We start from the raw sequence: 27,412 nt of genomic DNA on the forward strand, positions 1-27,412 counted from the left end.
TGTTGGTTGTGACAGACACTGATATATCTTGCTGCATTTATAGCTCTGACACTATTTTAGTAGATGTTGCATTTTAGTCTGGTCAGAGAGAATCTCAATCAATAAATCTTGGAGTTTACATGTCCTTTTTGTAAAGATCTTTGTTCTGATGTCTTATATGAGTCTTCTCGTGGCAGCCAGGTCTGCCTGTGTCTGTCAGTCTCTGTGGCCAGGCTATGATCATTGAGTCTCTCTCCCTTTCTCGCCTCAGTTTTTCAGTTCACTACATCAGTGTAAGAGTGAGAGCTCTTGCAGCTGTCTGGACTGAACCATTTTACTGGAAACAGGAGGGTGGCTGAGCCCTTTAATTCACAGCTGTGTACTGTCTCTTTTAAATAAACATTTGGGACTCCTTCAGGCCAAACATTATTACTTCACTTTTCATTTCCTTAGATAATTAAATTTAAAATGCATTCATTGTTTCTGTTAAGTAAAGGCCAAATCAGATACATTGTCAACAGCATATAAACCACATTTTAAGTGCTTTCCAATTGATCCTGATAAAAATACATATTAGGCTACTGATGACTGATGTAAACTAACAGCATCAGAAAATGTTATGTCTACAGTTAATTCAGTCATTGTCAAGTTTTATGACTGGAGTATCAAACTCTCTAGGTTGACATTTCAATCATAAAAAATCTAAAAACAAATCAGATAAAATAAATACCATTTTTTTTAAAAAAAGATATTATGCCCAAAAAAAGACAAGAAAAGAAAAGCCAATGAAAGAAAATAAAAGAAGAGAAAAGAAAAGAAAAAAGTTGTTTACTGGGCATCACCATATGAAGACATGGTTGCCTTGGGCTGTAGCCACTGGACACTTGTTTGTTTTAATAGTTTTGAGGTTTGTATTAAAAAAAATAAAACATATATTATATAAATTACATTTTAAAAAAGTATCTGGATTAAACTTTTGGTTGATACAGTTTTCTGCAATAAAACATAATGTGAACAGACTGAAAACTTTATCTTATTAGACAAAACAAATGTTGATATACTCAGCATATTTCAGCATTTTAAAATTCACAATAATTTTGTAGTATTGTGATAATATCTTATCATTGGCCCTCTGGTGACTCAACTCTACTCTGTGTATGAACTTCAGAGTTCATTTGTCTTTGCCTCCAGATCAATAATATCACAACTACACGCTACATTTTCCATTTCCATTAAGCTTTTTCATGTCAGTATAGCTCTGTGCGCCTGTGTGCCGGGTGTGAACTAATAAAATAGGCCTGAATGTTTTCCATCAGGTTCATTAAATTCTCTGAATTGTCAGCATGGAATGAGTTCATGCCTTTCCCAGGGGCACCCAGCCCTCGCCCGGCCTTCACATGCATGTCACAGAATGAAAGGGAGGAGGGAGGGAAAGGAGGGGGCTCTCATTTCCCTGAATCTGAATCACATGACGCTTTAATCGAGCAGCAGGACTCTGCTCTTAAAAAGCTGATGTCATTTTCAACAGACACTTTTAGGATCTTTTTCCCACAGACTCACAGATACACAGGTCCTCATCCGTCTTTCATTATTGCAGCAGGGTGGATTTGTTGTTGATACAACTCTTCTCATATGTGATTTGTTTTCATGTGTGTGTGTGTGTGTGTGTGTGTAGACTCTCCTCTGGCCCTGACTGCATATTTGTCACCATGCAAGCCTCTAGAGACACCACACCAAAACACTGATCGGCTGGAATGAGGCACGCAATCAAAAATCAATTAATCCTAATCAGAGATAAGTGCCAAACACTGCTGACAGACTGCGCCCGCTGTTTATTTTTCCTCAGAGTGGCAGAAATACCAAGTTATGACAGCAGAGAATTAACGTCCCCGCAGACAGAAGAGGTGTCTCTGCTGATTTTCTTCTCTCAAACGTCTCAGTTGTTGGTGTGCCAAATAAACAACTGATTCCTTCTGTGCACGCTGCAGCCGCCTCATGAAATGAGTCTCTGTGTGGAGCAGCCAGCAGACAGTGAGCTGATTATAATTATAACTGGCGTCAGTGAGGAAACTGAGGCTAAATTAGCAGGGCTGTACTGTACGTGTGAGCTGACTCTGCAGTGACCTGGGTTCTCTGATCGCTGCTGATGTGAGCGACCTGAGAGAGACTGTATGACCTGATATTAAAGAGAGCAACACAAGCAGGAGGGATGTGAGGGCAGGAGACCCACTGCCGATGGGACCAAAGCTGGATTACCAAAAGTAGGCAACTGGAGGGCCCCAGTTCTTCATTGGCCCTTAAAGCTCCAGGCTGAATGTGAAAAGTAATTTTAAATTAAAAAGGAATAAAAAAGTCGTAACAACTGATAAAATGAGGTCCCCAAGATGCATGGTTACTATAATATTACTTGATTCGGGGGCCCAAATTTCCTGTGGGGGTGTGGCTGGGGATAAAATGCTTTGTTTTAAGTTAAAGTCCTGCATCGGCTAGTTCTATTAACGCAAGCCAAAAATTGTGTTTTTTGCCCTTTCAGTCTTTAAAGTCTTAGTGATTGTCCTGCTTCAAGGTTAGTTGAAGAAGAAAAGCATGAAATGGCAGAAGAGCGGGAGAAAGTCAGGAGCAACAGATGTGTAAGGACGTAAAGAAAAACGTGTTGAAATAAGAAAAAAAGGATGAAAAGACAGTGTCAGAGGAAAATTAGGGGAAAAAAAGAAAAAAGGAATATAGCAGTAAGAAAGTAAAACCAGTACCAGTAAAATCAAGGATCAGTGATAAAAGTAATCTGGTTAATTTAATAGTGCTACATTATTGTTACTTCATATCCTGTTGGAGTTTAGGATGATCAGTAAAATAGCCACATCTGTAAGATAAATAGTGGAGCAGAAAGTACAATATTTCCATCTGGAATGTGAAGGAAAGAAAGTCTCCCCGCGTTGAAATAATTCCTGAACAAAACAGCACTATGAAGGGATTGTGAATACGTGCAGTGCACATCAGGCACCACCGGGTGGAGCTACCTCTCTGTGATCTGAGAGGAGAAATAACTGGGAGGACTCTTGAGTCATGACGCATTGTGTTGAATACAAACTTTGTACTCCGTAAGATGCAGTTCACCACCAGCAGAATATGCTAAATGAGTCAGTACATATGTTGGTATGAGGGGAGTCAACTACCAACTGTATACTGTACATGCATACATGTTTCCTACCTGCATCTGTGCATGGACTCGGCTCTCAGCGTAACTCTGTGGGAAAAGAAGTAAACTTGTGTTACAGAAGGCACTGACCTAATATCTGTTTTTCTCACCACTGCGCAGCTCTTACAAAACTGAAATTGAAATAAACAAGTAGAATGTATTTTAAGTTTTGGACTAAAAACGCAGCTATCACTGCCCACCACCTGATTCTCCAGATCAAATCCCTTCCAGGCTTATTATTTATTGATGCGTCATGTGTCGGGGCCACAGAAATATCAGCAGCTGTATCAGGTAACAAGTACAGTACTTAATAAAAACCAAAGATAAATGACCTCCAGTGGAGTTTAGGGTACATTTGAGATGAGTACTGGTGTTCATTCATTCATTCTCTCCACTCCAATGAAAACACAGCCATACAGGGACTGTCCTTGTCAGCCACAACATGCACATGTTTTCTTCTTCATGATGGTATGCAGCTTGTCTGCTTTGCCAAAGTTCCACTGACCCACATGTGGATATAAAAACAGTTTTGATATCTCAGTCAGCCTGTCTGTCTGGGGTTGGAGCCAAAACACAAAGATAGAAGGGAGAAGAGGAGGGATGAGGGAAACCTGATGAGGAATTTAGGCCAAAACTGGCTCACCTGACTGGATCATGTTCAGAGTCTGGATTCAAGGTCTTAACCAGAGCTGTTTAGACTTCATTTTTAGGTGCAGTACTCACAGTTTTAATAAATACAGGCCCAGTTGTCATTAGAATGTATTTCACTGTTGAAGTAACTAGGCACGTGTATGTGTAGGAATTTTTTCAAGGCAGTGTGGATGGGGCAAAAATACCTCTTTCTTCTTGAGAGGAGAGGAAAGATTGTGAACTCTGACCTCCAGCTCCTCGACCCGGAGACCCAGCGAATGTTTCTGCTGCGTCAACTCCTCAGTCACCCTGATGGAGAGAGAAAAGCTCAGATTAAAATGGTTAAAGCTGCAGTGAAGTTTATAGATCTGACCCAGAGCCAGTGTTGGGGTCAGTTACAGTATGTAGGTCAGAGCTCTGGCTCTTTGTTCCAAGCATGAGACTGTTTTTGACAAGGTCAGTCGATACCAGTGTCAGCAGCTATATCAACAGTGTCAACAGAGCTGTGAATAGCCCTGATATCATCAGTGACCAGAAGACACACAACAGAACCAAAGAAAAAAACTGTAAAGTATAATTAATCCATTATTTTTGCATTATTCCATAATCTTTGTTGTATATAAATTGTGTCCATAAAGTGAGAACATAGTCCAAAAACGATGGTACTATACAACATTAGTATTTTCAATGGAAGGTTAAAGTCACCTGTCTTTGTCAGCCAGGACCTGCTGGGTGAGCAGTCCACCTGAGCCTCCACTCTCCTCCATCCTCTCCACCATCTCTCTCTCTAGAGCCAGGCAGCGCTGAGTCTCAGAGTCCGCCAGCTCGGCCATCCGCTCAGCCTCACCTCGCGCCAGCTCGGCTTCCTGAACGTAGCACAGACAGGAGGAGGACAAAGATCCAACCTGTCAGTGATCTCGTATATCATCATGTCTAAAGGATAATTTCAGTTTGGTACAATCTAAGTCTTATATTTGTAGTTTTACTACATGAATCCTGTGAGTGAATGTGCACTTCTGTGTCTATACCTCTTGTAGCAGCTGAACTTTGGTTTCGAGGATCTCCTGCATGTGGATGATCTCCTCTTGTCGCTCCGCCAGGCGACGCTGCAGCTCTGCTTCATTCTGACTGGACAGGCTCTCTGCTGTTGACCTATGTGGTTATAGTTGAAGACAAAAATTATTCTGCAAAGAGAAGCTGGAAAATAAAATATAAGGACATAGGGCTTTGTCTTTGAACATTTTGATGAAAGGATTTGTCTTCAATATTTATAAAATGTCCTAAAATAAATGTTTTGAAATCTTTCATTTTGAACCCAATGAATATGTCCTTTTGGTTAAGGACACACAAAGGTCAGTGAATAATAAATGTATGCAATAAAAACAGCTCACTTCAGAAGCAGATGGGTTTATTTCATTGGCTTTATCTTCTCCTCATCGACAACAAACACTCATGATTTATTAATGTCTGGTCAATTAGATCAGAGTATCATCAACAGGAGTCTTTCCCAAAAGACTCATGAGGTCATACTGTGCTGCACTGCATGTACTCTGTCTTTGTACTCCACAAAATCTGATACTTCTTCTTCAAACATATCAGAGCATTCAAGTCATCAGAGGAAATATGAGTTTTATAGGATGTTATTCTTGAATCAGCGCTTGGTTTTTATCACTGAGTCACTCTGTCATAGTAGAACACAGTACGTGTGCTTTAAATATCATGAATCTGCAACACAAGTCTGGAAACTGGCATCAATGTTGAGCTTGTTTTTCAGCGTTTTGCTGATAATGCAGAATTCAGCTATTTCCGAGAAAATTAGTCTCATTTTCTTTTGACTGTAAACCAACTCAAATAAGCCAAACTACAAAGTACTCAGACAGTGCCTGTACAGTGTTTAAATGCCATCAAAACACACACTGTGATAGTCATGCAAACGGCTAATGAGGCTGTGAATTTTTGAAAAATACCTAAATCTTGTTTGAGGACATTTAAGTTTAGTGTGAGGGTGAATGGTGCAAAATTTCCAGACCACAGACCACTGAGTTAGAACCATGTATCATGTTGGTGTAGCTGATATGCTATATAATTACATTTGGCAGTGTTACTCTCGCAGTGGGAAAAGTGCATTTGTCTCCAAAATTTGATTGAAACTCCACCATATGTTTATGTCAAGATCATAAGCAAAAGACTCAAATTTAGTTTGATTGAAATTTAATGGACTAATTTCAATATATCTCATTCTTTCATTGAATGCTTTTCTTTTTAGAAATATTAAAATGTCCAGTGTGTAGGATTTGAGAGGATATATTGGAAGAAATTGAATATTATATAATAAGTTTGTTTTCTTTAGTGTATAATTACCCCCCAAAAAAAGAAGCATTGTCTTATTGTTACTTTAGAGTGAGACATTTATATCTACATAGGTAACAGGTCCTAGTCAGTGGAGTAGGCCATGTTGCACCACCATGTTTGCCCAGAACAGACAAACCAAACACTGGCTCTACATTGGAGCGTTTGTGTTTTCATGTCAGCCACCGTAGTTAGCAGCCCCTCCAAAACAACCCAAACAGTATCAGAAAAACACAGATTTTTAACGTGAAACTGCTTTATTTTGTGTTTTCATTGGTTTTAAATGTACATTTTTGGAGAGGAAGAGACCTCTGTGGATAATTTGGCTCATGGTAAAAGCCTCTTGAACAATGAGCACAGAGGGAATCTTAACCTGGAGTTCACAGTTGGCACATGAGAAAGGTTTCGGCTGACTGCCAATCCTCACCGCCAGATTCCACTGAATCCTACACACTTTACTGAGCATTGCTGGAGGAAGCCTGAGATTTAAGAACTTCATTGCCAGCAACTGGTTATCTGTAATTATTGTGTACATGGCAATAAATGACTTGAAACATGAGATAAATAAATAAATAACTGTAATGTAATGTAATTTTTCAGGGTCAGTTTGATTTGTGTGATATATATAAATATGTATGTTAGTAGATGACTGACTAATACCTACACACTTAACTATGCAGCATTTACATTGTGAAATAGCACCTCTGCTCTTTTCTCTTGCAATTAATGTTTTATTTCAAGCATTTACATTTTTTATGATGTTAGTGGAGATGGTCTGCATGTCAGGTGAGGTGGCCCACCTGTGGGAAACCCTGACGCCATAGGAGACCACATGGTGATGGTGTTGGATCTGGACTCATACAGAAAACTAACTATGTATTTTCCAGGCCCATTGCCTAACTTTCCACCAAACTAAATTAAGGATTTTTAGACATCCTGCTAACAAAGCAACAGATGGAACAGACCCTCCTCGGCCGAGGTTAATAACAAAAAGACTTAAGCAGAGTGAAGTTTACTCCAGAGGAAAGGAAACATGGATTCCAGAGGGAAATATCTGCAGACATCTCTAAGGGTCCGTCTGTCACTGCTCCAGCACTCAGCAACAAGCCAGAAGGTCACACTCAGCTTTTCCTCCTCACATCTATCAGTCAGGCTATGTTAATAGCTCTAATGATAAACTGTGTGCCAGAGAGTTTATTTATGAAACAGCAGGGCACAGAGAGCCTCAGCACTGACCCCAAACTCCACTCTAACATTCACACATCCACTCTCCTCAAAGGCTGAAGCTTTGCTCCTTTTCATTATTTTGACAAAGCACTTAATTGACTGATTAACTAATTACTGCTTGATGTGTAACCAGTGGTGTTTTTCTAATGTCAATCTACTCGGAAAATCATTGAACAATGGGTTTTACATGTGCTGATCCTATGCACCATCTTTATAAGTGTAGAAGATGTTTAGCATAATGACAAAACAACAAAACTAACTTTCTGCAGTCTTTGGAGTCACCAACTCTTCTTCTTCTTCTTTTTTTTTTAAAAATATCTTACATACGTCTGCACAGTATTTTATAGTAATAGAGTTTAGAGTATTTTGTAAAAACAAAAGGTGAACCCACTGGCACAAAATCTCCAGTTTAACACTTCAATGTGTCAGATAAAGGAAGTGTTGCATAGACTGCTCAGTGTGTGATGTCTCTGCAGTACTTACCTCAAGCCAACATTGTGTGTGACTACAAGAGGTAGTGTGACATGCATGTATCTCTAAAGAACAACAGTTCTTTCCTGTTCTTAACCCAGTCGTTTCTTTGCCTCATCTCAATCTAAAGGATCAGTTTACCACATTTACAAAAACACATTTGTCACTTTCCTCTGGTGGATATATCCATAAAGATGGAATGAAGGTGGATGGAAATTCATTTGTAGTGCGAAAGTATGGAAATATGAAAAAAAAGAAAAGAAGCATAATCATTACTTATTCCAGAGGTGGTGGCATGGTGGTGAAGTGGTTAGTGCCTGACAGCAAGAGGATTTGTGGATCAAACCCCAGGTTGGGAGATCCCTTATGTGCAGAGTTTGTATGCTGTCAGTGTGGGTTTTGTCCAGGTACTCCAGCTTCCTCCAATAGTCCAAAGACATAAAGGCTAGGTTAATGACTCAAAGTTGCCCATAGGCATTTGTCTGTCTCTATGGGTCAGCCCTTTGATAGACCCCAATCACACAGAAAGCATTTCAAGCAGCAGGAGGGAGCTTTTTGTAATTGCTATTAATGAGAATGAAGCCCGAGTTATCCTAAAGTATACCTGAAAATGGCCATCATTGAAGCGAAGCTCCTGGACCAACCGGTGGTACTCGCTGTGATCCACCCTCTTTTTTAGGATCTCATGTGCCCACACAGATCTCTGTTTCCCTGTGCCCAACAAACTATTTACTGACAGCCTCTCACCCTCAACCAGAGCTAAAACAAGTGCCCCCTGCCTGTCCATTTTAGGAGCTAGATACTAATTACCATGAAGAAAAACTCAGCAAAAAGTGATAGATTGATTTTTTTTTTACAAGTGGCACTTAATTAAAAAGGAAGTGCGTTTCTGTGTGATCACGGTCATCATCTGGCGACCTGTCCAGGGTGTTCCCCGCCTCTAACCCAATGTCAGCTGGGATAGAATCCAGCCCCCTCGCGACCCCTAACAGGATAAGTGGTTGCATAAAATGAATGAATGAATGAATGAATAAATGAATGAATCTGTTTACATAAATTAGTCATCTATAACTATAAAATGAAAAGATGTTTTGCTGCCTTTCTCTTTACAAGTTAAAAGTGCTATAGGTAACGCCTCATTCCCAGGTCATCAGATAGCGGCATTTTGGGTTGGTGGTTTGGTCCGACTACCAAACCAAAACATTGGTATTTGACGACCAGGGAATGAGACTCAACAGCTTTCTTCAAAATTACATACAGCACCTTTAACAGTTAGTTTGCCATAGACTGAGAGAAAATAATTAAATTCACCATGAGGCTCAAAGGCTAGCAGCAGCTTTTAAGGTGTAATGTTTTCTTGCATGTTAGTCAATGCATGAGTTGATGTGAATCAATCAACACATCTAAAATATCAATATGACAACTTTGACTATACCATTTGTCTTTATTGTCTCTCCTGCAAGACATACACTTTAGTGATGATTGCATTGAGTACTTAAAAAAATGTATATGAATTTCAACCAGATTATGCAAATTGTAAATATTCTACTTCCTCATATGAAGGAAAAAAGCGGCAGAGAGTGAGTCTGCAGAGGAGAGGAGTTAAAGGAACTGATATGCTGAGAGACGGACAGCTGCCTCACAGACAGGTGCTGGAGCTCAAGTAATTCCCAACTCAGCAACACAACAAACCACAAGACACCTCTGCCCTTTACTCTCCCTGCTCCAATACTCTCTGCCCCCTCCCCCTTCAAAACAAACCCACAGTGGGTCCCTCACCTCCTCTCCACCTCCTCACCCTCATCCCCTCTTCGTCCTCCGTCCCAGAACACAGAGCCACTTCATCCTCTTCAAAAGCATTTCAGTGCTGAGTCCATACATGGCATTCCTCAGAGCTTAGGGTGTGTTGTGATAGCTAGGTGAGTCTATAGGCCGGCGGGCTCGCGTGTGATGAGAGGCTGCAGGGTCCCGAGGTGGACTCATGGGAAATAATCAAATTAGCGATGAAAAGAGTGTTTTTGTAGTTCTCTGTCAGGTTTCCCTGAAGGCGTTTTAAGAAATGTGTGCAGCACAAGCAGACTTAGACTGTCCTAGGGATGTAATATACTGTACTACGGGTGACTGATCTGTGGGATACATTTAGGGGTTCAAGGCCTGGGGATCCTCAAACTAACATACTCACAGCCACTGAGAGTGTGAAGAAATGTGTAACCCGATGATTATCACTGCAGGAAGAAGTCAAATACTCACAGTGCTTTGTCCAGATGCTCTTGTTTCTCCTCAAGTTCCTTTTTCAGACTCTCCACTTCAACCTTCAACTCTATGTTCTGTAAAAAAAAAAAAGTCAGTAAAATACAACAATAAGAACCTGCAGATAAGAGGAGTAGAAACCATGATTACAGAACCATCATGGGGTGACAACATCATATTCATTGACAATATTAGGGTTTGGTAATGTTGACAAAAAACATATTGTGATTTTTTTTTTTTTACCTAAAACCTTGATAGAATAAGATAATGTGAGAATATATCAGAGATTGCTTTTGGTATGTTCTGGAGATATTTACAGGGAAAAAAGATGCTAGAAAACATTCATGTGCATCTTCAGAAATGATCAAAAATCAGCAATTTAATTTAATAAGCTGTACAACCGATGCAGTCTTCTTCCCAATGGTAAATGTCTAGATACATGATAATGCTAGGTGATCATTGATCTAATATCACAATATTAATTCATACCGAGGGCACAGAGACAATTTGCTGGTAGGTTTGTTAATAGTGTATATCATTGCACCTTAAACATCATGTTAAGTCCATGAGCAAGGTAGTTTAAACATAGCAACAATACTGACGCTGCATTGTCAGTAAACTCACTGGTGAAAGTGAGTTTCATTGGAACAGTCATTCCAATTCTCTGACTGACTGACATTGTGAAACTCCTATTGATCCTGGTGTTCTCATATCACAGTTTAAAACATTTAAATATCTGAGTCCATTGTAATTAAACTGATAAAAGTGACAAGTTCAACCAGCTAGACTCTAGTTCAGTCCTACTCATAATCACAACTAACAAGTCAGAAGTGAGCCAGCATTACAAAGAAATCATTATGCACTGTTTAAAAACTATTGATTTTTGCATTATGTATCAAAAGAATAGTGGTAGTTTATTATCATATAGATTTTACAAACACATGAATGATGATTTAACATCAGCCTGGTATTAGCATCCTGCACCTGCTTCGAATGCTATTAGCCCATTAAATGGCTGTTATCAGTTGTCACTGGGAGCATAGATTTAAGGAAGTATGACCCCACTCTACTTTCTATATGCATGTTTATTGTTAGGTGGTGACTTCTAGTGACTGCAGTAATTATGATGGGCGCAAAGAAGGAAGTCGGTTGATGCAGTATAAAGAGCGTCCACAATAGGGAGGAGGTCCTGGTGCATGGGTGGGTCAAAAAACACAGGACTTAAACCCAGGAGACCACTTTTCGTGTCTCATGTGAAACGAAAAGTCAGTGTTGACCTATTTTAACTAACGTACATACTTAACATACTTAACACGTGTAACATAAGGTACATATGTATGGAACTAATGGTACAAACACAATTTAACCCACACCATGATCTTTTCCTTAACCTAACCAAGTAGTTTTGCTGCCTAAACCTAGTGTTGGATATGCACCTTCTGGCCTACTGGTTAGTGTAGTTTGCCCAGTCTGAAGCGTTATAATGGTAATGATGATGATAACATTTGGTACTGGTGCACAATAACTCACTCCAAAGTGTTCTGATATAGCAAAACGAAAACCAGCACATCTATACTGCTATCTAATTCATCCTTCAGCAGAAAAATAATCATATGGTGTTCTCCTTAGTACTGCAGAGAGACACCAAATGAGCTTCCCAAGTTGCATGTGCTGACCTGTATTTCAGGGAGCTCTGTATGACTATAAATAGCTGGTAGGGATATGAGCACCTGCTGCATGTGTCTCCTCTGAACCCCCTCCCGTGTAATATCAACTATTCTCCCTTCCCCTTTTCCCTCCCCCCTCCTCCCCTCTGCACCCAGCAACATCTCCACTTTTAACTCTTGGCTCTGAACGCAGCAACAAACCAGACTGATCTGGCCGTCACTTCGCTCACGTGCAGGTATCTGCCTGATTTATTTTTCTGTACATCAATCTGGAGTTACACTTCAGTGCTCCTGGGATGAACTTCGTGTCCATGTGCAGCAGGTCCGATTACTGACACACTGACACACAACACAGGTGTTGCTGCTTCTATCATAGATGCAAGGCACACACATGAAAATAAACTAGTGGATTGCGTGCACAGTGTGCCCGCATGCATGCAAACAGCAGGCCTGAGGGCTCTCAGGCTAACATAATGTGGGTCATTGGGTCTATAGTGGCCGACAGAAAACAGGTCAGACAGTTACTGCAGAGGCAGTTAAAACAAAAATCATCTCAGCAGATATGTTGGTCTCTTTGGATACACTGCACTGCCTGTCTGTGCCCTTCATCTGTCCAAAAACAGTATAACAGTCTTTTTAAGGCTCATTGTTTTATGGATCTACCCACTCTTATGAGTGTATGAGTTTCAAATGTTTTCTATCCAGGTTTTATGTTCTTATGCATTACAGAATTCCTATTGTAAGAAAACAATGAGCACTATTTACAGTCAACAGGCTCCTCTTGATCCAGAGATCCACAGATTTTGACACTTAAGACCCAGTTAGGTGTAAAATGAGAAGACGATATGTTGTAAAGATGAGATGTCTACATGCTTACAGTACACGAAGGTGAACAGGTGCCACACTGCCAGCCTTTGATGGCATATATGATTGCATGATTGCAAACTCTAACATGGGTTACAGTCTGTGGATTTTATGACTGTTGGATGGATTTATGTCAGCAGGCCATCAGAGCCCTCTGACAGTGCTCATGGTCTCTCCTCTATCCACTGATGCATCACTTTTAATGCAACAATTTGCATTGTTAGTTTTGTCATAGTATTTAATTGTGGCATGCTCATTTTAATATGGCCTTAATTCTTCAAAATTACAGTAATATAAATAATCCAAACACCATGGAGGAGCCCAAAGAGACTTCACAGTTTTAATGTGAGTGCCCCATTGTGGCTAAGAGGCCTTAAAGGAACAGTTCGACTCCAAAATCACAAATACATATATTTCCGTCTTATCTGTACTGCTATCTATCAGTCTAGATTGTTTTGGTGTGAGTTGCAGAATGTTGGAGATATCATTCATGGAGATGTCTGCCTTTTCTGTAGTATAATGGAACTAGATGTAGATGTGCCAAAAAAAATTACATTTAAAAATCTCAGCAGCAATGTCTCTTTCCAGAAACCATGGCTCAGTTACTCAAAATAATCCACAGACCTTGTTTTGAGCAGTTTCATGTAGGAACTATATTCTGTCTGCTGAACTACACCCGCCTACCATATCCCTGTGCAGAAGGTAGTGCGCATCTACTCATGGATGAGAGGCTTGTGCTCGTGACAGTGTGAGATGTAAATATTATTGGTGTCCTCCTCAGCTGAGCCACAACATTAGCCAGCTCAGTGGTGCTAGGTGATAGGTGGCGGCTGTGGCTTGGTAAAAAGAAAATAGCTTCTACATGAAACTACTAACAACAAGGTCTGTGGACTATCCTGAGTATTGGGTCAGGATTTCTGGAAAGAGACATTGCTGTTGAGTTTTGCAAATGTGTTTTCTTAGCACTGTGAGCACCACAAGCCGAGTGCCATCTAGTTCCATTATACTGGAGAGAATGCAGACATCTCTGCAGCTGATATCTGCAACACTCTGCAGCTCACACCAAAACTATCTGGTTGATAAATAGCACTATATGTAGGAGTAAAAATATTTTTGCTTTTGGGGTGAATTGTCCCTTTAAGTACCTGTTGATTTTGCTCTGACAGCAGTGAGACAAGCTGTAGTCTCTGTGAATCAGCCTCACAGGCAGAAACTTCTGACTGACAGTGCGTATGAGCTGTTGCAGAGCAGCCTGAGACCTGCTGTCAGTACTAATAACGCTCAAACACAAACCTGCAGCTCTGGAAACAACAAAGCTGACTGCACTGCAGAGTAACTACAGAAATGCATCAAATCCATGTAGACCGAGGTCTTTGATCATTTCCTGCATGTATCATTAATCCATTTCACTCACCCTCTTATGCACACCATCGCTGCTTTCCTCAAACTTCTGCTGGATCTTCTCCTCCAGGAAGTAGATCCTGAGCTTCAGGCTGAAGTTCTCCTTCTTCAGGTCGTTCAGGTGCTGCGAGATAGTGCGGCAACCAGGAAAACCAGGATTAGTCATCATGACAGGTGGCTCTTTTGTAGGGGGCATTGCAGCCCCCCATTTAGTACCGCATAATATGTGAAAAGACAGGGCTGAAGAGAAACAGCACTGTCTGACTGAAGAATCAAACTATCCTGATTATACAGAACTCAGATCAGTTCTCTGCTCTCCCTTGCCATCACACTTTGACAGCCAGGAACAAGAACAGAGTCATGGTCAAAACATAAAGTGGACATGAGCTCCTCTGAGTTTGGATTTGTTAAAGGAGGGTTGGGGATGGCATGCAGGCAGGCAGAAGGGATTATGGGAGGCAGGAGGGGGGGCGAGGGGATGTTTCCTTTTTTACCACGAGGAAGTCATGCCAAGAATCTGAGACAGGAGAGTTTATGTGTGTGTGTGTGTGTGTGTGTGTGTGTGTGTGTGTGTGTGTGTGTGTGTGTGTGCGTGTGTGTTGATAACAGGCACAAGTGCTGAGCTGATGCGGAAGCCTCTTAACATTTAGACTTGCGAATGTGGGGTTGATTTGATGAGGTGAGTGTTTTTCTTCAATTTGAACTTTAATTAACATGGTTGACATGAGATCAAAAGAAACTGTCCTCATCAGAAAAAAATGAAAACACTGAGTCACTTCTTCAAACACTGAAAATAACCTGTATTTACATTTGTCCAAAAAAAATAACCTCTCCCAAAAGTGAAGGAAGATGAAGTGTAGCCACAAAACCATGTAAGGAGTAAATGGATGGGCACACAGCTGTTTGTTCCTACCAACAGGCGACACTGGTTTCCTTTAACTCTGACCATAATTGTTCCCTAACCTTAACCAAGTAGCTTTAGTTTGCTTGACCTTACCAAGCCATAAACACAAAGGTGACAGATAAAAAACAAAACAGTCATATGAATCTTAATGATTTTGGAAGGCACTGAAAAAGATCTGTATGGTTGTTTGTTTTGTAGGCCTTTTACTCGTTCTTGTCTGTATTTTTACACTGTGGTTTTGGGACTTTTACCTTAGGCATAGGAGTATACTCTCCACCACTGACAGAAGCTTGTACTGTACTGACTGGGGGCCTGAAAGTTTGGACCCCTGCAGCCTGTGCCTCCATACCATACACAGAGAAGTGACTAATATATGGTCTAATAATACGATAAGATCAAGGCCTATAGAGGACAACTGGTGAGCAGTTTCCTTTTACTGGCTGAAGAGAAGCTTCACTGGGCCAAGTGTGATGGACAGCTGCTGGAAGCACCACAACTATAGAGTCAGAAGACAATCTGTGAGGGAGAACAATGAGACTGCAGGGGTGGAAAAAAGATGCCCTTTGTCTTTTTCACCACCATCCTTTGATCTTAATAGATGGTTGAGGAAAGATGGGATGGAGAATTCATAGAGTTCCAAGAAGACAACCACAACATTAAAAAATCTGAATGAACTTGCACTAAAAATAAAGCAAACATGTGCATCTGAGATGTGAGTCATATTGCTGGAGTGAAGAATTGCGGGATGGCAATGTCTCTTTTTTGTTTAATGACTCAGTAAAGCTTTGGTGATTTGTCGATCAACAATGTCTAAATGTCTAGGTTAAAATTGCAAGATTGGCAAGATTTCATTGAAAAGTGAATGTTTTTTTCAGACATCTAACTTAGATAAAACTGTTCTCCAACAGCATTTAAATGGCTGTATTGCATTATGAGGATGCGTCTAACTGCACGTTGAAATATAGTCTGTGAAATGAAGTAATGTTCAATGTTTTGGACTAGACGTTTAGACTTCTTGGTCATGTGCAAATGACCAAAACTAAACTAGAAAGTTCCTCTACTTTACATGTTAGAAACATCTTCCAGGTCAGTTCATTTAAAAACCCTGCTGACTGAATAAGAGTTTTCAACCTCACCCTTGCAGAAATAAAGCCAGCTCCATGCAAAACGCTGCTCTAAACTCCCAGTTACGATCCATGGTTTTATCCATCTCATAAGTCAAATCAGTCTCTGACCACAGGGAGGCACTAATGCTCTACCTGAGCTCAGAGAGTCCCAACATCCCTGCAGATCTCAGGGAGAACAGCAGCGATCCAGAGGCTATTTACAGAAGCCGTAGCCCTGCGGCTGTCACTGAGGAATGCTGAAGTGGTGAGACGCTGATCACACATGCAGGGCCGTCCAATGTGCTGGCACACAGTACGAGACTGACTGACGGCAGATTACAGCTACACACCAGCATATGGCTGAATGCAGGAACACATGTTGTATTCACATTCTGTGCATACATGCACACGAGAGCTGATTGGAGAGAAAATATATGCAGATAGTTTCAATATGAAATAATCTGACACAAGACACAAAGAAAATTAAGATGTTGATTGGCCCCTTATCTCAAAGGGCCCCACACTGTTTGTTATGGATAATGCGTGCTTTGTGGACATTTTCCCTGTCTGTTATACTTAACAATAATTTCTTAGTGTTTCTTTTAAACTTTACATGTTTTGTGTAAAACTAATATAGACCACAAAATTATGACTGCAGATTTGCTTAAAGTTACCACAAATCTGGTTCTCGTAGGGCCCACATCCGTCATTAAAGCAAGTAGCTGTCATTTTTTCTTGCATTAAATTTTTTGCAAGCCCAATTTACCGCCAGCAGTTGTAACTTTTTCTAAAATCTAAAAAGAGATAAATGGTGGCTCATGGCATGATGGAGCAAAATTAACCCTTTTTTGAACCCAAAGCACTGCTGTTACAATAAAATGAATGAGGCAAGATCAATTTCAGTATAATAAAGTGACATATACTGCAATTTGCTAACTTAAAAATTGGGATCTAGTGTTGATTGACTCTTTAATAATTTATTACAAATTTCATATACATCTATTATTATTATAATTACTCTTGTAAGTATGTCATGAAAAGAAAAGCTGTCAGCAAAGCAGCTAGGCTGGAAAATTAAAAACCAGCCATTAATTTGTGGTGAAGGAAATCTGAAAGTTATTTTCACTATTTCGATTATTTGTTTTAATCTATAAAATGTCTTTAAAATAGCGAAAATTGTCCATTATAATTTCCCTGAATAGAACGAGATGCCCTCAAATGTTTGTTTAGTCCAAAACCCACTTTGCAATGAAACATGAAAACAGCAAATCTCCACAACTAAGAAGCTGGAATCACAGAAAGTTTGACATTTTTGTTTGGTTACAAGCAATTGTGATAATTGTTCACATTATTCTGTCAGTCAATTTGTAGAATAATTCATTGTATCAGCACTGTTGTCATTGGATCATATTTTTTTGTCCTTCAGATAGTAACATGATCTGTAAACTGTATGAGAGTGAGAGCTACAATGATAAATTGATTGATAGTTGTCAACTATTTCATTAATTGCCAACTAATATGAAAATCGATTGATTGGTTTGTGTAATTTTTTAAGATAAAAAATTCTCTAATTCCAGAGACTTAACTTAACAATTAATCAGTTGATCGAGAAAATAATAAATCGACATTTTTTTGTTTGTCCAAAACAATGAGGAAACTACAGTACAACATACCGCACATCCCCATCTTTGACACCTTTGTGATGAACTTCAACACCAACTGTGAGCACCTACAGCTACAATGTTCGCCTGTCCGCATACTTTTGGCCACATGCAGCGTGCACCCCAAGGTCCACATCTAACCTCCAGACAAACTTACAGAGGCCTCATGAAGGAGCAACACTGGCTGACTACTGAACACATTAGCCAGGGTGATTTGTCAATAACCAATAATCAAGAGAGGAGACTGAAGCAAAAATATATTGCTGATGACAACACTTTAGAACAATCTCAATTTGACAACGTTTGAAAACACAAAACCACAACAATTGTTCCAAAAATCAAACCAGATGAGTTTTCTGGGTTGTCATCTGCTTTGGGATACATGCTGTAAGAGGTGATCAATGATTAAAGTGGACACACACAAACACACACACACACACACATACGCACACACACACACACACACGACTGATAGTTTTTTGGCCAAAACATTTGGGGGAGTTAGACACAAGTGCATCACGCACACTGAAAACTGAAAACCAATCTGGTGCCGACGAGAGCTGGAGAAGAGACGGCGACCGCAGCGTCTCATCCAGAGGTCACGCAGAGAGAGAAAAGACTGAATTTATTACAACACGACGTGCCCGTGAAATGAAATCATCCTAATTCTGCAGGACTTTTCCAGCATCAGAGCATAATCCAACACGAGAGAAGGAAAAAAAACAACAACGAAGCATTAGAACATTTTTCCAGGCTCATGATGCTCCAACTTCTACCCCACTGAGTCTTATTATTTGGGAGCAAACTCGGACCCCGTTATTAGAATCAGAAAGGATTAAGACCTGAAATATCAGGGTACAAGAGGGGATCCACGTCAGATATTTTCCACTGTCCCTTTCCCCATTCCTGACCATTTGCATGCACCATTGAAGGCTGTTTTGTTGTCATGGCAGCATGGCAGGAGGCAGCCAAAAAAGTTTACTAACCCCTACCCTCTGCTTCATCTTTGTGTCGAGAGAGGTTTAAAAACCATCTCTGCAGGAATAGGAGTGTAATTGGGAGTTTGCATGTGAGTGTGCGACTGTGTGTGTGTGTGTGTGTTTTGGATTGGCAGAGTGCTGGGTTTTTTCCCCCTTTACCGGTAACAGGAGCTCCTTGATGCCAGCTAGCTCGACATTTTCCAGCCCTGCTCTCTGGCAGTGCCAAACCCCTAATGCAATTCTGCAGGGGGAATGTCTGATTGTGTTTATTGTGCTGCCACGGTCCACAGTAGACATGGTGGTTAAAAATTATAATTTGTAAACCTAATTAAATCATCAAGAGAGCCACTAAAAATATCCCCAGGAGGTAATTAAAACTGTGGACAGAAAGAAGGGAGACACACCGTAAAGAATGCAGATAAAACCTGCGCACTGGGCGGACGCTGTGGCGCAGTTTATTATATTCAATGTCAGGTCACATCATTTTAATTTATATGGTGCCTGAAGGTACTTGTACGTTTATTTGCTTCTTTTACGATAAGAGGATGAATAACAAGCCCATGTCTGTTTGGTAAGTACAGATCTGGAGTCAGTATGTGGTTAGCCTAGCTTAGCATAAAGACTGGATGCAGGGGGAAACAACTAGCCTTACTCTCTTAAAGTGAAAAAATACACTTGCCAACACCTAAAAAGCTCACTGATTTACATGTTCTGTCTTATTTGTTTAAAGGTCAAACGTGAAAGAGTTCACCGTGTTGAGCGTCTGGCGGTTGCCCCCTGCCCAATAGGCCTGCCCGGCTGATCAGTTAGTGGGCATGAGGGTAGAACAAAAAAGACAAGATGGAGGAGCTGATAATTCTGGTCTCTGAATACCCAGAGTCACAGTGCCAGCAACTTTTAAGGACAACCAGAAGAAAAACTAGGCCGGGGACAACATTTCCACCAAACTTCAGATGACTGGCAAATTGATAAACATTGATGAACATGTAGAAATCCATAGTGCATCATAGCGGCAGCAGCCCCTTTTAAAATGCTTTGGGGTGAAATTTGTATGTAGGCGGTTGTCAGGGATGTTACTGCACTGCACTATGAAAGCAGCTTAAATCCTATACACTGGCTGTTTAATCCATACATGAAAAGAAATGTAAAAATAACATTTGTGGTTTTAAGGGAAGTTATGCCTGTACAGAGACCAAAACCAAAACCTTTGCTCACCAACTGTATCTGGCACCACTTCAAAATTCACCACTTACATTTTCATTACGCCTGAGTTCATTATACTCACTTTAATAATGATGTTTTTGTTTTAGACATCAAGTACATGATCTAAAGTTGTGTTCAACTCAACTTTACTCAAAGTCAAAGGCAAATTTTAAACTTGGAGTATTTGCATACAAAGTCAATACAAAGACATGTTGATGAGAACTTGCCCTTGGCAGTGTAATTTGAGGCAAGACCCGTCCATGCAAAGTGAAAATGTTTCAACTTCAGCAAAATTTTTTACTTTATTCTGGGGATTTATAATTCCAGTTTGTGAACATATGGAGATCACAGAAAAAGGAAAGGGAAGAAAATATTCAAATAATCTGAGTTTCTGGTCAGCTTAGGGATCAGTCAAAGACTTAGGCTGAGCTGTCAACACACCAGACTCTAAAGCAACCCACTGAATGTACTGACTCTCTAGTAAAACACATAAAATATAAAAGCTTGTTGAATATGCTCTTCATCTCCATCTGCTGCCATAGCCATTGTAATAGCCTCTCTACCTGTCTCTACTGATGAGCTGCCCAATCTGAGAAGTGCATGTGCAAGGTAGAGGTTCAGGAACATCGCTTTGACACACCACCCACACGCAGAACTGCATAATCTCAGTTTATGGACTTTTGTGGTTTAGAAAAGAAAAAAAATCATCTGATGACTTCAAAGTAAATGTAGTGAGTAATGAGAGCTTTCATAAAAATGTAGTGGAGTCAAAAGAACAATATATGTCTTTCAAATGTAGTGGGGTCAAAGTAGTAAGTTTCCAAATAACTCCAAGTCAAATTTCTCTAAGGAGACCAATAAATGAACTGAACTGAACTCAACTCAACCAAAGTACAGATTCTCAAAAACTGTACTTCAGTACAGTACTTACGTACATGAACTTTGTTACTGTCCACCACTGCAACACACACAAACAGTGATCAACTAATTTACAGCCAATCTCTGAACCCATCGGACCCCTGACGTTTGTTGTCACCATAACAACTAACAACAATCTCCATATTACTACTACTAGTCAAATGACCATAGCAAACAGTTCAATGTCCATTCTACTCTCATTTTATTTTTATGTTTTTGCCTCTTTTGCTCTCCGCATGGACTGTTTACTTACAGGCAACCAAGGCCTGCTCAAACTTTATTAGTCAATACGACTTGGTCTACAGATGGAAATCCTTCTGATACCAAAATCGTGTCCCATTGTTTACAGATTCTGCTTCCATAAACGACATCTGTTCAGTGTCTTTATGTTGTTAGGTTGGCTCTTTGGGGTGAATGAATACAGATGGCACAAATACTCAAACTATCAAATTTGCACACATTTACTGACAGAAGTTGTCTTTGTGTTCCATCTCAAAACCACAAACCTGCAATAACTGATTTTTCTGGCCACTCGTGGGCAGCGAAATTGAAACAACCAATAGTTATGTTTTAATGGAACTGTAACTATTTAGGTGGGTGAATATGAGAGACATGACTGATACGGTTCAACCAAAGTGACAGACACTTTGACATCAGACTGAACATTCAGAGGGAAAGAACATTGTGTGTTTCCACTATTAACAAAACTGCAAACACAGCACAGGCCAGTTCCATCTATATTTAAAACAATAAGATGGAGTGTGATGATTTGAAACAGCATTAAATCCCTCAGACAGCTGGTTATTGCAGACTTCAGAGGTCACACTGCTGTTATTAGTGAGTATGACACAGTGACTGTGAGTCACATTAAATCTGACCACACACACTGAATTCATATAATTGAGATTCATTGCAAATGTTCATAATAAAATTACACTCAATGCCAAAGTCCCTGCAACAGATTATGTTACACTTCACCCCTAAAATAGATTAATGAGGGAGAGAAGGCCACGTGCTACTGTTTTCACACTGTTAACGAAAACGAAATACATCAAGCAACTTTTAACAAGTGTGTAAAATAACACAATTTATTTTTCTGAAATGGAACTATATATTTTTTTCATTTTATTTTCCAGCGCATAATCATTTCTCCCCACACCACAAGGCTCATAATGACGGACAAAACAGCTGGGCTGACGTTCAGAGAAAACACAGCTCAGAGTTTGAGATTTATTTATTAGGGAAAATTTATCAAGCAGAAAATTTAAAGACTGGCTGTGTCCAAAGCAAAGCCTGCTGTGGGGCGAAGGGCCTGACCAAAATAAAATGTAATGAGCTGCAGGCTAACATCAGTTTGGACTGTCAGTGGGAGAACCAACTACAGAATATGAAATAGACTGCACAGTTATAGCTACAGTATGGACGCACAAAACAATCTAACTGTGTAATGCAGAATATAAGAGCATGTAAGCTCTAAATGAACAATGAACAGTATCACTAATCAAACTGCAACAAGTGACTTGACATTAGTGTGGGACACAATTTAAGACTTTCCAATGCAAGAAAAGCTGCATTTAAGGAATACTTCACTAAAACATGTTTTAAAGGTCCAATGTGTAGGATTTAAAGGAATATATTGACAGAAATAGAATAGAATATAATACGAATGTTTAACTTGTGTATCATCACCTGAAAATAAACATAAATAACATAAATTAAATGTGTTTAAAGAAGTCATTGGGACTATAGTACCATTCATAGAGGCTATGGTACAGTTCATGGCTAAAATAATAAGTTGAATGTGTTTAAAAACCAGACATCCCTTTACATTTTTTATTTTATTGTGTCTTAAATAGTAATCTAATGCATTTTCATTGTACTTTACTTGTTATTGTGTTGGTGTAACATCTAAACAGACCACTAGATGATGTATTGAGTTGGGAGGAACCTAAAACCCCTTAGGGGCAAGTGCTTGAGCTGAATGCAAATTTTCTGCCTCTCTGATTATACTGTACATACAGGTGGGTTAATATTCCTCAGTGTCACATACATGTACCCCAGGATAAGGTATAAGAGTGTTGTGAATCCTCCACGATAATGTGCAGTGCGTAGAGTTAACTGGTTTTGTGGTAACATGTTAAAATGAGATGTTTCCACGGTCATGCTAGGCTAGTAGCCCTGTTGCTAATGGGTAAGGTATTGTACACAGCACAAAGAAATACTATGAGACAGCAAAAGGGGGTTGTTTTGTTACTAATGTAAAGATATATTAAGTGCAACATAATGCATTTATTTCACAGTCTGTTAAAATTTTTCATTATTTTCCTGTAGATGTGTATTTTGCTGACTTTAAAGGACACGTAAATACAGAAGGCCTAATTAGCTAATGTGTACCAATGGAGTAAGAGTAATATGAGAGGTGAACTTAATAGTTAGGTGCAATGTGACAAAAGTGTTGAACTTTGAAGAGGTTAGTTACAGTAACCCAATTAGAGCAATACATGTTTTTTGTTGTGCTACTGGTGTGATTTAAATGCATCTGAAAAACAAGGACACTTCATTCATATTGTGTATTTCGCAGAGCTTAATTGGTGTATTTGTATACTGTAACTTACCTGATGCTACTATGAGCATTTTGTTGAGCCTTTTGTTGATCACTTCATGAATTTATTTAAGTATATCCTATGTTAAGGAAGCAGAATAAATCCTGCAGTTGAGCTGAACATAACCTAAAAAATAAAAATGTTTGCCTCTCTCTTTATAAATACAGGCATCGTGTTTGCTACTGGCCCAGGTTCCCCTATGCCTGAGGCCAGCAACACAGGGCAAGTGGGCTGTCTGTGACATGCTGAACAGAAATACTGATTTGTGACATAAAATTGCTTGATTCAGTTTTATTCACCTGGTCTGTTTGTTTTGGAGAGGAAGAGACCTCTGTGGATAATTCAGCTCCTGGAAAAAACCTCCTGAACAATGAACACTGAAAGAATTCTTTCAGTGAAAGAAGACTGAGTTGGTTGCAATCTGCAATCCTCACCGCTGGATACCACTAAATCCTACTAAATCTTACACACTGGGCCTTTAAATATCAAACATCTACTCCCTGTGGACTTGAAACTTGTCTCTAAAAATGTTGTTGGATCCTTAGCAAAGTGTGCCTCTTCAGGCTCAGTTAGCTGTTATAATCTGTTGTTTGGGACCAACATCAACAAGCACAGTTGCAAACAATGATCAGCTAACCATTCATGGTAGACTGTTGCTGTTTATTAAGCCATATTTTGGTGCATATATGAACATGTCAAACTTACTACGCACCCCGATGTAGAGTGGAGAGGTGAATAATACTGCAGCAGTGCTTTCAATTCAATTTCAATTCATTTTTTTTTTGCTGAAAAACTGGGTTGCTTTGGGAATATGATATACTTACATAATGTACAGTATATTGTTAAATAGAGCATTTTATGGAACGTTAGTTAGGGAATCAGTTACAGATGCCAGAGGAATGAAATACTGGAAAATTCAAGTTGCTTCATTACTTTGATGCAAAAATCCAATAGATAACAGAAATAAAATCAACTTCCTATTAAAGCAATATCCAAACATGATTTCATGACTAAAAGAAACCTTATTCAAAAATCCAATCTGTAGTTCACATACCTCAACCTCAATCAACATTGTATGAGTCGTCCCCCACAGGATGCTCAGTTAACTTAAACCACAAGGCAACAAAATAAATCAGTGCTAATGAGAAGTTTTTGCAAGTAAATAAGTCTAATGGGAACTACATGCACTTCAAAAAGTAAAAAGAACAGTCTTGGGAGACTTTTACAGATCTCTGTGTGACACAACTTTTGGATGCAGAAGACGTTACAGGGGGTGGAGGAGGATATCTGAACATAGACTTCATCTGCCTCCTCTCACTTTCCCTCACTCTCTGGCTTTGATAAAATCATTCCCAGATGTGGTGGCAGCAGCTGTATGTGAGTGAAGGATGGTGCGGTGTGAAGGAGGTGGCAGCGGAGGGTCGATTGGTGGGGAGTCTTAAGCTCAGAGCCAGCCTCCCATCAGGGTTTTTGGGATGGAACTGCACCGATGGATGGAGGGTTTCGGTATGGAGGCCGTTCGATAGCTTTTCCAGCCTGTCTGCCAACTTTAATGTGGTGAAAGAAAAAAAAACAAAAAAAAACGACAAAACAAATAAAACAACAACCGACTGTGTGATGTGTTTACTTCAAGACTCCAACAAATAGACACATTAAGTTCATTTACAGACATTACATTTAGTTTATAACCCTCTAAGATGGGTTGATGCTGTGCAAAAGTATATTGTACACCCCATAATGTGCACAGCGAGGATTAAATTAAGTGTTGCACATCAAGACGAGGTCAAGGCGAGTGTGTTGCATGCAGCCTGCGGCGGCGGTTTGAGTGGGAAAGAGGCGGTCATATGGCTGAAAAAAACCCTGGCTGGCCTCTCTGTTTAGCTGCAGCCCTCTCTTCGTTTCCATGGCTATTTACTCTGAGCGCCATTGTTTTGCTTTAATGATGCCAAGAGAACAAGAGGCATGAAGCAAAACAGGATCTGAATCTTTTTAACAGCACACAGAAACACACTGACTCCAGACGTTCTGATCCAGACTGTGGCTGCAAAGCGAGGCCCAAGCTGGAAGTGGATTATTCACCTCTTCTCCACAGCGGGGACAAATGAGGGCCCGAGCCAACTCTACTTTATAACACAGGATCAAAAGCAGTGTTCATTTATATGAAACCAAAGCCTGCCGGCAAATCATCTCAGCTGACATGGGGTTCTGAATGAAATCACATTAAAGGCTGTTTGGGAGGAAGGTGCAGACATAAATAACAAGCAAACCCTGTTTTAGCTCTGTAAGGTTCAGCAGCAGAAATCACAGAAACGTTTTAGGATACATGTCAGTGCTTTCTGCTCGGCCAAAGTATTTATTAAACCACAACATTTATGCTTTGAATTTGAATTTTCCTCCTGCACAACTATTAAAGTTACTGTAACTGAGGTTAGGGAGCAGGTCCACTGCTAAAAACACCTCTACTAACCTGTCAAACCTATTTCATACCTGTATAACTCTTGTTCTGCACTTTCCCCAATTACCTATTGCTATTCACACCAATTTAGCCTCCCAATCCTGTGTTTCATCCCCTTTCTTGCACTACACTGTGCATGCCTTTCCCATTAACCCCTCCCACCAAGCAGTGAGTCTCCTCCTTCCCAGCCTCCATTACATCGTATATTTCCATCCATCCATCCATCCATCCATCCATCCATCCTCAGCGTCCCATACATCCCCTTTCATTATTAGCCCTTCTACTGTTGTAATATTGTTCTTAGCACTACTTGACTGAATGGGCATTAGCAATCAACCTCATACATATGGTTTAGAGGGAGCCTGCTACACTTACTAGTAAGTTCATTAGGTTATTATCAGCTCATTAAAAGTATGTGCCTATTGTTATGGCAGCAATCTTTAGTGGCCATAGTAATTATGATGGGAGCACAGGTGTCATATTGTTTGTATAAAAAGTGAGATGGGAAAAGGGGATTTGTGTCTGGTGCAAAACCAAAGGTCAATGTTGACTTATTTTAACTAATGTACGTATGTCGCGTCACATCACGTTATGTCACATTATGTCACGTTGCGTCACAGTATGTCACAGACGTACTTATTTGAACTCAATGATCTTTTTCTAAATGTCACCACGTAGTACCGGTGCTTAAACCTAACAAAACTAAAAGTGGATAAAAACCATTTAATGGGCCTAACACATTTTTCTCTGCCTGACGTTCTGACTGAATGTCATTTTATTTAACTAAATATTTAGTCTGACATTATGTTCATTTCTGATTTAGAGGATTGTTTTGCCCTAACACATCATTATAGACTGTCATATGCATTGCACTAAGATCATCAGGCACTGATTCCACTTAACATTTTTCATGACAATCAAAGAAATACGTTGTTTTTCTTTATTTTTATAAGTGGACTTACAACAGCCTGTGCAGCTGTGTCTATCTCGTCCACCCTCTTTACCATTTCTGTATCCATTTTTGTGTACCTGTGTTTTTGGCTCAGGCGCAGGAAAACGACACTTATGACATCCGTTATCCTGCTTACAGATCTTTGGCTTGGTTGTGTCCCCAGCCAATGGCAACTGACAAATTACTTTAAAAAAAACCCTTTTGGATGTTAACAGCAATTCACAGGAACCAGACAGCATTTTCTGCAGAGACTTTTAGTGTTTAAATTTAAAACAACAGGATTATAGATCATAGAAAAGTATTTTTTCCTTTTTTTAACTACATAATGGTATAAAAACAAATCAGACAAAATCTGATCAGACAAGAAGTTAAACAAGACTTAGACTTTCAGAACTCTGTGTCATGCACACAAATCAGCTGCTTCTCAGAAACTAACTTTGATACACAGCTGTCTGTAAAATAGAGAATCATAGAAAATAAATATGACAAGGCCTTGGTTTGGCCTTGTTTGGTCCTGCAGTGGAAACCACAGTTTTCTATTCTTGACCAAACAGTCATGGGCTAAAAGGTTACAGCTACCATAGTGTGTGTGGAGT

The 27,412-nt window shown here is 39.8% G+C and overlaps 1 protein-coding gene across 6 annotated transcripts in view; it reads right to left on the reverse strand.

The window, feature by feature from the left end:
• The window catches only part of pde4dip (phosphodiesterase 4D interacting protein), a 120,012-nt gene that overhangs the window by 43,176 nt on the left and 49,424 nt on the right, over positions 1-27,412 (reverse strand). For 5 of the 6 annotated variants that reach the window (XM_033622646.2, XM_033622644.2, XM_033622642.2 and 2 more), the window contains 6 exons: positions 14,048-14,158; positions 10,103-10,179; positions 4,834-4,957; positions 4,511-4,671; positions 4,012-4,114; positions 3,188-3,223 (listed from right to left, as the gene is read on the reverse strand). In XM_033622646.2, the coding sequence (XP_033478537.1) occupies positions 3,188-3,223; positions 4,012-4,114; positions 4,511-4,671; positions 4,834-4,957; positions 10,103-10,179; positions 14,048-14,158 (612 nt within the window). The remainder of the gene's footprint in view (positions 1-3,187; positions 3,224-4,011; positions 4,115-4,510; positions 4,672-4,833; positions 4,958-10,102; positions 10,180-14,047; positions 14,159-27,412) is intronic. The other variant, XM_033622643.2, reaches the window with a different exon arrangement.

This window comes from Epinephelus lanceolatus, chromosome 6 (assembly GCF_041903045.1).
Source record: "Epinephelus lanceolatus isolate andai-2023 chromosome 6, ASM4190304v1, whole genome shotgun sequence".
Taxonomy (NCBI): Eukaryota; Metazoa; Chordata; class Actinopteri; order Perciformes; family Serranidae; genus Epinephelus; species Epinephelus lanceolatus.